The 12,881-nt window shown below is 41.9% G+C and overlaps 1 protein-coding gene across 6 annotated transcripts in view; it reads left to right on the top strand.

Annotated features, from left to right (window-relative positions):
- The first annotated feature begins 9,497 nt into the window (after nt 1–9,497).
- The window catches only part of FAM184A (family with sequence similarity 184 member A), a 74,061-nt gene continuing 70,677 nt past the window's right edge, over nt 9,498–12,881 (top strand). For all 6 annotated transcript variants that reach the window (XM_063151082.1, XM_063151081.1, XM_063151078.1 and 3 more), the window contains exon 1: nt 9,498–9,673. In XM_063151082.1, coding sequence (XP_063007152.1) covers nt 9,506–9,673 — 168 coding nt within the window. In that variant the 5' untranslated portion in view covers nt 9,498–9,505. The remainder of the gene's footprint in view (nt 9,674–12,881) is intronic.

Below are 12,881 nucleotides of genomic sequence, written 5' to 3'. Positions count from 1 at the left end.
AACAGTCACCAGATAATAAGAATGGGTGCCAGAACTTAGGGTAGTTGCAGCTTATCTGATTTGGGGCAGATAACTTTGCTCTGTTTCCCCTACCCCTGATGGTTTTAGTTACTGTATCAGTTTCATTAGACTACACTACAATCAAGAGCTATGCTTCCTGATTTTGACAGCATAATTGAAGACCAGTAATAATCTATAAGTACTCTTCTTTATCCTCCCTTAACCACAATTTCTATGCAACACTTCTATAAAATGGGACTTCAGTGAGCAACCTGCATATGCAAATAAATCTTAAAATATTGCAGTTTTCAATAGATTTAAATTCAAAAGAAGCCTTTGCCTATTTGAGGGTAACAAAACCTTTACAAAAGCCTTTTTACTTGAATATTGACACTTGTCCACAGCTTTTGGGGCTTCAACACAATTTAGCACATCTGTCAATTTTCTGGAAATATGCCAGTCTATCTTTCTTCCTTCTTGAAGCAGAACCAAAATCCTCTCTAGTCTCCAAATCTGAATGCTCAAATCCCCCAAAATACATTGGCAAGAGACAGCAATTTGAATTCATATGTGTCAGGGAAGAGACCAGAGATAAGTATGTGGAACAGAAAATCCTGAACCAATGTTGGAGATTAATTAGCCACATTCAAAGTAAAACCCTTCAAGCAACCAATCTCCATTTCCAATAACACAGTGAGAAATTCAGATGACAAATGTTGTCTGTGTTGCTCTGCAGAATGACCCTGAGGGCAGGATCAGAGCTACACTAGCCATCTGTTTGAACTTCCCTACTGGAGCATTTCTGTGGTTGCTTCCAAGTGATCCCATCGGTACTGAGGGAGGAGGAAAACCTGAGCAATCCTGGTGCTTTTGGTGCCTTTACATGCACTGTAGTTAAACTACACACTACTCAGTGTGGCTTTCAGCTGTCCCATCCAACCTTCCACTGATGACCTCATGAAAAAAAAATTACATTTCATCCAAAATGCCTGTTGCAAGACCACATGAATTTTATAGGCATCCTGAAATCTGAATGAGTACATGTAAGGGACAATATAAATAGCAGCATGAAAAATGGTGAACTAAATCCTTGTCATGCCTAACTCTGTAGCTGTGCTCCTATAAAGACAGAATGGCCTGGGTTGAAAAAGACCTCAAAGATCACCTAGTTCCAACCCTCCTGCCATGGGCAGGGACACTTTTCACTAAATCAGGATGCTCAGAGCCCCATCCAACCTGGTCTTGAACACTGTCAGGAGTGGGGCATCCACAGCTTCTCAGGACAGCCAGTTTCAAGTGCCTCACCATCCACACAGTAAAGAATTTCTTCCTTAAGTCTAATCTAAACCCACTCTCAGTTTGAAGCCACTTCCTCTTGTCTGTCACTACATTCCCTCTTATAAAGTCCCTCTTGTTTTTCTTTTAGGCTCCCTTTACATACTGGAAGGCCACAATCAGGCCACCCCTATGCCATCTCTTCTCCAAACTGAAAAATTCCAATTCTCTCAGCCTTTCCTCGCAGGAGAGGTGCTCCATCCCTCTGATCATCCTTGCTGGCCACACTGCTTTGGATGCAGCTGGGATAGAATTGCCTCTCTGGCTTGGGAATGCACATTTCTGGCATGTCCAGCACCATGGACAGATACGAGATGTTAGATCAAGGTGCTGAGAGCAGCACAATTCAGCAGCTGGGGACAGCCTCTCCAGCTGCTTTTTCTTACCAAGGATTCTTCCCTCAAAATGCACAGTAGGTGTAATAAACATCAACTGGCAATAATGATGCCAATATCAAATAAACATTATCAGCCAGCCAGATTTTCCCAGGAAGGTCAGTGTCTTATTCTCAATCACAGTTGTTTAGGACTTTTTATCACATATTTTTAATCTGAATAATATTTTATTGGTCAGAATGATTATTATATTTTAACCTATAAAGCTGCTTTTCCTCCAAGAAGAGAATAAGTGCATTACATTTCTGTAAAACAAATCCAGCATATTAAAGGAATGTCAGGATTGAGCTGAGCAAGTCACATTAATATATCAAAGTAATCTTTACCAGTTTCTACTAAAAGGCCATGCAGATTTCCTTCTATTTGTCTCCTTTCTGAGCTCACTGTAGCACTTGCATCAAGACAGCCTCACTTATGGCACTCCCTTCCATTTAATTAAGTCCTTAGAGGAACATTACAGAAGTTAGTAAGATTACTTAATGCATCCCTGGGAGAAACTCCAATAGTCTACTAAAGGTCACTGCTCCTTTCAATAGGAGCGCTTTCACTGTAACAAAGATTAATATGACTGTATTAATTGAATTAAGTGAAATGTATTCATTTTCTAATCTGAACAGTGTCCTTAATGAGTTATTATCAGAGGAGAATAAGAACGTAAAAGACTAAAAGTCTATGAATAAGACTTTCAAATTCAACTTTACTTAATACATCAAATTTTGTTCTCTCTGCTATTTTGTCCATGACCAAAACAAAAAATGCCTTCTAACCTACTTGAATAAAAATGTCTTAGGCAGATGATTAGATTTATATTCCAATGTGGGATGCAAGACTGGATATTTCCTCTGCAGTAGATAATTCCACATAATAGAAAGTATGCTAGATTTAACATATGTTGATAAATTTGCATTTTCATGTGCAGAAACATGCCTGCAACTTGAGTTTATCAGAGAAATTAAATGAAGCTTTCTCTGCATCCCTAAATTTATTTGTAGCATTAATCTAGAAAGATTTCTTTGAAACATTAAAGGCAGGATTTGGTTTGACATATTTCAGGGAGTGAAATCAACCAGGTTGATTTACACAAGTTGTGCAGGAGAGGGTAGTAGTTCTTTCAAAGTCTGCTAAATTCACTGTGAGGGTTCTGCTGGGCAGGCCTGATTTGAAAATCATGTTCTTTGGCCTCTTATTCCTTGGCATAAAGGCCTACCCTGCCCCAGAGGGCCCAAACATAAACAAGACCTCTCTGTTCCTTTCCTCCTGTCCATCCACCATTTCCCTGATGTACTCGCCCTTGGCAAAGCTTCCAGCTGCCCAGTTTTAGGTCTAATTTTTACTACCTGAATAACATCCACAAGCTAAATAAGGAGAACACGAAATGAGAAACCTTTTTAAGAAGAAGCTCAAAGCAGTAGCTTATATGTTAAACCTTTGCAGGTGACATGGAAGACTACAAGGACTGTCTTATCCTATTGAAGGACTTTATTGGCAACTTAAACCAAATGTGCACCATGTATTTAAAAAACAAACTCAAAAGCCTTGAGAAAAGGCAAAATAAAACATTTAGTCAGAAGGCTTACTTCAAAAAGTATATTTTGTCATCCAAAATACTATCTGTAAGCCAGAAATGAAGTGACTCATTACTAAAAGCCTGTTACTGAGAGGCTCCATAGGCTTACATGCTGCATCTTGGTGCAAAGGGATGGCAGAAAATATTCTGTACAGGCACTATTGCCACTTACATGAATTTTCTGGCTTTGTAATGACCACTTGTTTTATTAGTTTTCTGTCCAGTGGTGAGCACTGATAGGTTTAGTTCTCAGCTTTGATGGAAAAAGCAAGAGTTGATTTTTTTAATGTGTGCAGCTGCTTTCTTGATGTTGGCAAAAGCTTTCCTGCCCTGATAAACTAGAAAGGGACCAGACTGAAATAATACTTGACAAAGAAAAAGTTATGATAACTAACACAAACAGTAGGATTCATACTTAACTGAGGATTCATCCAGTCTTCCTCATCTGTGCAGCTGAAGAGAATAGAAATTTTTCCCAATGCATTACTTTTGTTCCTGCTTCTTCTGCTGCTTTGGGGTTTCGGTGTTTGGGGGTTTTTTTGTTTGTTTTGGGTTTTTTTCTTTGTCTGTAAAACAGTTTTCTCTGTAATTTTTATTTTCTTTAAAATAAAACTTCTTTGCTGAAAAAAATGTGGGTACAAGCTTAAAAAACAGACAACTTATAAAGCGAGTGAAGTATTCCAAGTGAGAGCTATATCAGAAGAAAAAGATTTACACTTTTCTTATTGATCTTCTTCAACTTTTCCATCCTTAACTACTCTTTTGTGTTTGAAATTAAAATAATAGAAATGTCTTTACTGATTAAAAGCAATTAATGTAAAAGAGTGGATTAATGTTAATTTCTCTAATAAAAGCCCATATGCCTCCAACTGCATGTGAGGATATTTCCTCCATGTGAGGATAAAAATATTGTGCAAGACAAGTTATAAGTGGATTTAAAGAAAGAGAGAAATATCTGGAGATAGTTGCTCATGGGAATCTTTCTGTGTGCCAGTGCATATCTTTACAGTATCTGGAATTTCTTTTTCCAAAGAATCAGCAAAAAACTGCAATATTTCAAACATGCCTGTTCACAAGTTGCAGGCAAAAATATTCTCTCCTTCATCATATCTTGACAGCAGTTTGAGTTTGGACACATGCATGAAATGGCATCATTCCTTTTAGGATTTGGTGACCTAAATTATTTTCCTCACACTAATAGTTTCCTAGATGGGCAAAAAGACATAATAAAGACAACTTTATCTGTATCAGATAGGTGTTCACCATTCTCTGCTTTCTTATTCAGAAAAATTCAATTTATGCCAGGTTTTAGTTCAAGGTTTTCAGGGGTTGAGTTTTCTAAGCTTTGAAGGCCAAGTCAGTGTGGAGCCATAAAATTATAAAACCAAAAGATGCAAAAACCAAAGATCTACCAGCGAGTCATAAGCCTGTGTCTGTCACCCTGTGCCACTGGGTCATATTTACTGAAATCTTACTTGCAAACACAGAGGCAGGAAGGCACTGAACTACTCAGATGGAGTATCCTGAAATGTTGATCAGATTGTTCACCTTCCATAAATCACAGTCTTGCTAACCCACAAATTAAAAGGTCATGAGATTATTTCAATGCTATTAGGATATTTAATTTTTATTTTTGTTTGGTTCTCCTCCTTCCTCCACATATTCTTCACAATTGTATGTGCAACCATAGCGAGACAATTTTGGGTACTCTGATCCTTTATAGATGTGGAAATATGGCTCTGTATACAATTATCTATAGCTAACAGAAGAAGCCTTTGTTACTTGTACATTTTCAAAACAAAATGGTTTTGCATGATTTCTTACACAGAAACCTCAGCATCCTAGATTAACCTCAGCCTTAGCAATGAGGTCTTTATGTTAAAGTAGGACACCATGGGCTTATTCAGTTATTATATTCCACCAGGTTTGTTCAGACCAGAAAATTAAAGCAGGGATGATAGATATGTTTAAGCTGTGTTGTTATTTTGAATATTTTATACTATTCTTTTAATGAATAAAGAATTCTTACTTTATAAAAATAATTAAACCGGCATATAAACTGAACATATGTATTTAATAAATTATTAGTTAGAATTTTTGCAGAAATAAAATGTTTTTTAAAGAATCTCAGTATTTTAAGTAACTTGTTCCTATATTTCGTATTTTTAAATATTTTGTTACTTTGTTCATACACATGTGCAAAAAATTTGAAAATTCTGTTCAGAGTTGTAGCTGCGGGGTTTCAAATTAAATAGCACAAACCTGCAAATTCCAGTAGGTCAAATTTCTTGTTAACTGTCCTTTCAGGAAAAGCAGCCAACTCCCTGACATCTTCAGAGTTGTCAAAAGACATTATCACAAAGCAAGCTTGACCCTTGTAACACTTTCTGTCTATAAAGAATCAGAGAGGGAGTTTTGTGCCTATGGCTTGAAAATAAGGCATACAGTGATTGCACACATTTATCTTAGTCAGAGCTGTGATGAGGTAAATAAAGGAGGGTTAGTGCACATAGAAATCTCTAATCCATAATATTCCTAGCAGATTGAGTGTAAATGACATTTTTTCCTGGTTTTGCAAACCTCAGTGATGTTATTTCATAATTTTAGAAAACATTACATACATACCAGAACACTTGAACTGCAAATATGCAGATAAACAGATAGGCAGCAGGATACAAATAAAGGCACAGGTAGATTTCCACACAGGCAGTGTTGTTGATGTTACATCAGAGAAAGCAAAAGTACAAAGTCCTTCCCACATGCTGCTATATATCCATAGCAAATGTATTTAAAAAATGCAATCTTAAAGCATACATTCACTGACCATATCTTCAAATTCATAAAAATGTTCCATATACATACAGCAAGAGCACTCCTACATGGTGTGCATGGCCCCATGGAGACACTGGATAGATCCAAAGTGTATCTCACTTATGTAACCCCGTGGTGACAGAGACACCAAAGGTTTCACTGTGCAGCTCTGGAGCAGTGATCCGCGGCAGGAGCCCTGCCTTGTTCCACAGCTTTGTGCACCCTTCAGCAAACCCTGAGTGCTGTCTCCTCATTTGCCTCTGGATGGCCTCAGCCCAAGCCCTGGAAGAGCTTCAGACTGACAGATCCTACTGCACTGACGAGACATTAAATCCCACCAAGGAAAAAACCCACTAGGATCCTGACTGTGCTGCTGCATCATGCTCCTTTTCATCAGGGACCTCAAGGAAAACAGGCTCTATCCTACACGTGCAGATCTGAAAGGAAAGGAGCTTAGCAGTCACCATCTGAGCTCTAAAGGCATAAAATGTGTAAAGAGAAGCTTGAAAAAATCGGAATAAGTTAGCTACTTAATGGAACATGAAATATTGACAAAGAATATTTAATCGCACTTTAAAAAAATTTAAAATCACCTAGACAAAACTTAGTACTTAGCATCTCAGTAGGAGACAAAAATTGAACATATTTGACTGTTTTGTTGAACATACCATGCATGGCCATATATAAATCACTTCAAAATGCTTCAAAACAACGATTTGGGGCGAATATGAACCACAGCAAAAGTGGTTTCTAAAAAGAAACTGAAAAAGAAAACAGTAAGGCTTTTTGTCTCAGAGGAAATGTGAATAATTCCAAACTGGTCTAATTTATTTAAAAAATAAATCTATCGAAATATTTAAAATGTGTACATTAAAATAAAAATATTCTGTAACTTTTGAAATTTCTAGGAGCACTAACAAATTGAGCCAGCCATTCCTTCATATCGGGGCATTATTAGGTCATTAAAGAACATGTCTTTTTACATGAGAATTAAGAATTTTGCATAATGACATACATGCAGCCGGACACAACTACTACCTGCAACCAAGGCTCCACAATCAGTCTACTGCCTTAATTTGTAGTTTAACCTTCCTAGACATGAAAAATCGCTGAATTATTTTTTAATTGGATAAAACTGAATTAAAAGTATGTGTTATTCATGGATGTAATCTATGGACACAGATTTGAAACAGATGCTCCTAATGTTCTTTCTTCCCCTTGTATTTCATCTGTATGAATCACTGCCTGGGTAGGCACCATCTGTCCTTTGTTCTCTGTTGCCAGAATGGGCCACTTCAGAAGGAAAAAAAAAAAAAAAAATCAGTGTCAGAATTTCCTGGACAATGCAAATTCTGAGTTAAGACAACACAGCTACTTCAGATTAGGATTATTTCTTAGTTTCTTTGTTATCCAAAATAGTTTGGGGTAATTATTTCTTTCATAATAAGAGATTTTTCCCAGAACTTCTGACCTTTAGAAGACCTTTCTAGTGTGTTGATGCGTGGAAATTGTAGAACTCAATGCAAGTATTTATCTCATTCTCTCACAATCAATAGTAGCAATATCTAATTGTGCCTTCCAGACAGTGACCAATTTATGCATCAAAGAACCTCATTTACCCCATGACCTCAGGTTTGCACTGGCAGTTCAGGTTTAGTTGGTTATTTATCATACCATACAAGCACAAATCTCTATTAGCAAGTGAGGCACATTGCTCTGTAACATGGATCTCTTCTCCTACTTTACTATTCCACCTACTTCTATCATTTGCAAATTCTAAGTGATGCTTTCCTCCATAACATTGCTGAGAAGCACAGACTTAGCTGCATATTTTTGTGGTTTGCCTCTTTGATACCTCTGCCTGCCTACAAAGAATGCAGACAGAGAAGAGATTTTTGGAGCAGGAAAAAAAGCAGTAAAAAGATAAAACTACTCAACAGAGTATCAAGAACGCTGTAAAGGAAGAGTGCAGAGGCTGTTAATCTGGGAATCAGATGTGTCCAACCACATTAATATATATATATTCTCACAAGGCCAGAGCCTAGCAAGGAGATGTTAAATTCTTAAAGGGGGTGGCAGTTCTCAGGAGTTGCCCAGGATGGGAACTGAAAAAGAGAGCAGTCAAACCCAGCCTAAAGGTCGTGCTAAATCCAGCTGTGAGTCCCCTCTGGCAGGAACCTTTGTTCCATGCCCATCAGTCCGCTGGCCCGTGGCTGCGTGCTGCAGAAGCAGCGCCTGTGACCCAGGAGAGACCGGCTGGCTCAGCTGGACACATCCCCGCTCGCTGGCTGGGTCACTCAGCACTTTTGGGTGTTTCATCACAGAATCAGTTTAGTTGGAGCAGGCCTTTGAGATCTTCAGCTCCATCCTATGAGCAAACACCACCTTGTCAACCTGACCACGGCACTCAGTGCCACGTCCAGTCTTCTCTTTCACACCTCCAGGGACGGTGCCTCCTCCACCTCTCTGCGCCGTCCATTCCGACATTTATCACCCCTTTTCGTGAAGGAATTCCTCCAAATGTCCATCCTAAACCTCCCCTGGGGCAGCTTAAGACTCTATCCTCTCGTCCTGTCGCTAATTGTGTGGGGGAAGAGGCCAGCCCCTAATTTCCTCCAAAGCTACCCGTGCCAGTCCCGTGCTACCTGCTCTCCCATTTCCAGGGGCTCCTTGCCCGTGCCCCTCCTGCAGCGAGAGCACGGCACCGTCCCACACCGGTCCGACCCCGGGGACCAGCTCCATCCCCTCGCACACCCGCACCGTGGTGCCCTGCCCGGGGCATCCACCGCCACACGCTCGGGGCTTCCCATCAGGACAAGCCTTGGGCGCTCGGCGCAGGCGGCCCGAGCCCCGCCGCGGAGGGGCAGCGCTGACTGAACCCCGAGTCCCCCGCGGCGTGCCCGGGCCCCGGGGGCCGAGGGGCTGTCTCCGCCTACTCCCGCAGGAGGGCGGGCTCCCTGCTCCCGGTTCCCTGCTCCCGGTTCCCGCTTCCCCGGACAGGGCGGGCGGGAAGGGTGAGCCGGGCGCGCGCCCCGCTGGCTGGGCGGCGCGCGCGGCCGCGGGCGGGCGGGGAGCGCGCGCGGGCGGGCGGGGCCGGCGAGTGACGCGGGGGCGCGCGGCGTAAACAGCGCGAGGGCGGCCCGCGGCCCACGCGAGCGGCCTCCCCCGCCCGGGGACGCGAGCAGGAGCGGGAGGAAAGGCGAGGAAAGGCGGGCGCCCCTTCGCGCAGCGTCCCCCAGAGCTTTGACGCCGCAGCCCGGCGGGGGCGGCGGCCGAGGGAAGCGCCCGGGGCGGGAGGAGCCGCCTCGGGCAGCGAATCGCGGCCGGGGCGCCGGGCTCGGTCCTCGGTGAGGCAGGCAGGAGCCCGAGCGGCGGCGGCGGGAGCCGCGCGGTGAAGATGGCGACCCCGGGCATGGGCTGGCAGCAGCCGCAGCACAGCTACGGCGGCGGCTCCGCGCCCGGCGCGGGGAAACTCGGCTCGGGCTCGGCACAGGCGGGGCTGGGCGCCGAGCAGAGCGCGGACCTGCACTTCAAAATGAGCAAGAAGATCGCCCAGCTGACGAAGGTGAGGGAGGCGCGCCGGCTCCTTCGCCGCCTCGGGTGTCTTCCTCCTCCGTTCTGACTCCTTTCGCTCCTTGCCCTCATGCGGGCGTGATGGGCCCGGAGAGGTGATGGGGGGGCTGATGGCATATGCGGGTGGGATGCGGCCGGGTTTGTAGCCCCGAGGCCGAGCCTGGAGCGCCGTGGGTGCCCGGAGCATCCCCCGGCCCCGCCGGCAGGAGCGCGCCGCGGTCCCGCGGGGAGAGCCCCGGGAGCCGGGGCTGGAGAGGAGCCGGGCACGGGAGTGCCGCAGTACCGGCCCCGCTTCGGCGTGCCCGAACCCCGCCCGGCACAGCCAGGTATCCCCGTGTGCGGGAGCGGATCCCCGACTGCGGGGCTGGTGCTGGTTATTTATTCTGCGGAAATTGTGGCTTCTCTTCTAGCGCTGTTATAAGCCCTTGAGACTCGGAAGTCTCTTTAAATGGGGAAATTCAAGTGATGCTTGCCTTTCCTTTGCTGAAGTGCTGTTATTTAAGGTGTCTGGTAATAGCTTTAATGCCTCAGAGGGTGACGGTGAAGTGTGAGAAAATTTCTGGTCTGCTGTTGCTGATTGAACGGTTTTCATTATGTCATCCCCAGCCTAGAGAATACATTGTATCTTTGTGAGAGGCTGGAGTCAAGCTAGGAGGTGTTTTTAAAGCCTATTGCTAAAGCAGGTAGGCCCAATGTTTCAGATGTGATTTAGTTAGAATAATTTAAAACAATGTTTAGGTGCTGTAATATCTCTTGTGTGATGCTCAAGCTGTAGGCAAATGGCATTAGTTAGGAAATGAGAGGCAGACTCTCTTTATTAAAGCAGAAGAAGTAATTTTTGTCCGGAATCGAATTGCTAAAACGTTTAAAGGTAATTTTAAAGTGCTGTGGGAACTGCCAGTGTTCTTTACATGTATGCTAAAATGGATGAAGGTGACATTTCGTTGGAACTAAGAGTGAAGAGAATGAAGACTGCTGGCAGGCTCACAGTGGAGGCAGTTCACATTTATGTACAGTTGATGCACCATTGACCAGTTAAAAATAGTATTTATTGTGGCACACTGTGCACCTTAATGTGTTGGAAAGCTGATAACTGAGGGGTATCTTGTCCGTGAATTCAAAGTTCAATTTCTTTTGATGTTAACACCAGTGGAACTCTTAATTCCATAAAGAGAAAAAATAAGCTGAAGGATCTCCTTGCTTTTGCTCCATGTGCATATAAATAATGAAGTAAAGCCTTAAAGATATTACTACAGCTTTGTGCTCCCTAAAAGGTGTAAAAAGCACCTGGAGACCCTAAATGGGTTTTAGGCTTACCTTAAGGCCTAGGTGCATGTGTAAAGTAATACTTTCAAAGAAGAATTTATATCTGTGTGTATGCCTTTGGTATATTTCCCTTACATTCTCTAGGAAATTGCCCAGCAGTTTGTAGTTTATTTCAGAAGCAGCATTCCACTTCTGATGTGAAGTCATTTGTGTGTGACCCATGAGTTCCACATCACTGGGCATGTGCCCTGTATACTCTCACTTACTATGCATCAGATATCTTGAGGTGGATGTGAGTTAATTATGGATTTAAATGCATGGTGCTGAAATATTTTGAACTCCTGTACTGGAAAATGCAAAGACAGTAAAAGTAATTTTTTTTTTCAATTTTTTTATGATCCACAATAAAGTTCATCTAAGATTCTATGTATTGTATGCAAGTCTGTCCTGACAAAGACTTCAGATTAGTGTAAATAAAATCTGTGAGTTGTTTTCTGTTGTGTATTTCAAATAATTGCAAACTCTGTGCTCATACAAGGCGTTTACAAGTGAATTAGGCTTTTGCAGGGCTGGAGTGCAAGTCCCCATGACTTGCAGATTCTGCCAGTGTTGTAGTTTGCATGTTGTGTTCTGTTTTCAAGTTTTAGGGAGAAGGCTTGGGAAATCAGCTGATCTTCCCTGGGTGAAGTTCTGGAGTGAATAATAGTGCTTTTAATTGTAAACCAGGGTGTATATAAAAATACTTCTCTTGCACCTATTGCAAGAATAAAATTAAGACTTTTAAGATGAGGATTAAGATTAAAGGTATTGTATAAGATGTATTTCATTAAAGTAGAGGTGCACATTTTGACAGTTTTGTAGCTAGAGGGCTCAGGTCCTACATTTCTGTTGATTTAGCTGACCTTTCAGGAAAGGAGGCTTAAAAGAATTATAGAAACTTCTGGGTAAAGTATGATCTAAACTTTTTAATCTGCTCTAGAATCTGAAGCCTGGGTTGATAGCTGGCTGCAGAAATCAATCCTTGGGAAACAACTCAAGCTACAGGGGAAAAATATAAATGTAATAAACTTAATTTTCCTAAGTGAGACTTTTTTGTCAGAGAAAAATTAACTTCACTTTGCAGAAGAATCCTTGAAGTAAGGTGTTGCAAAAAGATTTGAGGATATATCTGCTTAGGTCTTTTTACCAAATTCTGCTGTTCTAGCTTTGTCAAATGCTTACCAGCATATGTGCATAAAATTCCTCTTCAGTAATCCAGAAATTTATTGGTACGAGTACCACTTCTTAATTGTGCTTCTCAAGTTGTTTAGTGTCATATATAGGTACTTCTTGCATGTCTTTCAACTGTTAGCTCTAACTCTTAGAGAAGAGTGCCTTGAAGATATAATAATTCCTCATGTGGATTTAGAGCAGAAGACACTCTACCAGACTAAAACAAACCCACCAATATAGTGTGGTAAAAGAAGATCCAAATACTCATTATCCAAGGAGTACACACAGTGAAGTTATCCAGACAGCTTCTGTCTTCTGACAAAAGAAGTGTGACTCCATACATATTACTTTAATTTGTGACTCTATATTACTTTTGTACCGTTTGTATTATGAGCCGGGAGTAGGAGCAGAAGAAAAAAATGCTTTCCCCACAGAGGATGAGGGTCACTCATGAATTAAATGTAAAATTCCAAAACTAGGATTCCTCAATTATGTTTTCACATTACTTAAGGGAATCTGATGTTTTAGTCAAAACAATACAGGAACACAAAGTCAAAGGTGAAATTTGTTTAATAACCAGATTTAATCAGTAATTCAGAGTGAGGCAAAATAAGGTATGAATCCATTTCACTAAGCAAAACACTTCTTAAGTGCTTAACTATATTTTTACTTTTGGGTAGGAGAGAAAGACTTACCTGATTTAACTTTAATATGCTTAATTC

Source organism: Melospiza melodia, chromosome 3 (assembly GCF_035770615.1).
Source record: "Melospiza melodia melodia isolate bMelMel2 chromosome 3, bMelMel2.pri, whole genome shotgun sequence".
NCBI lineage: Eukaryota > Metazoa > Chordata > Aves > Passeriformes > Passerellidae > Melospiza > Melospiza melodia.
Note: the sequence above shows the minus strand (reverse complement) of the source record. Positions and strands in the feature narration are given on the sequence as shown.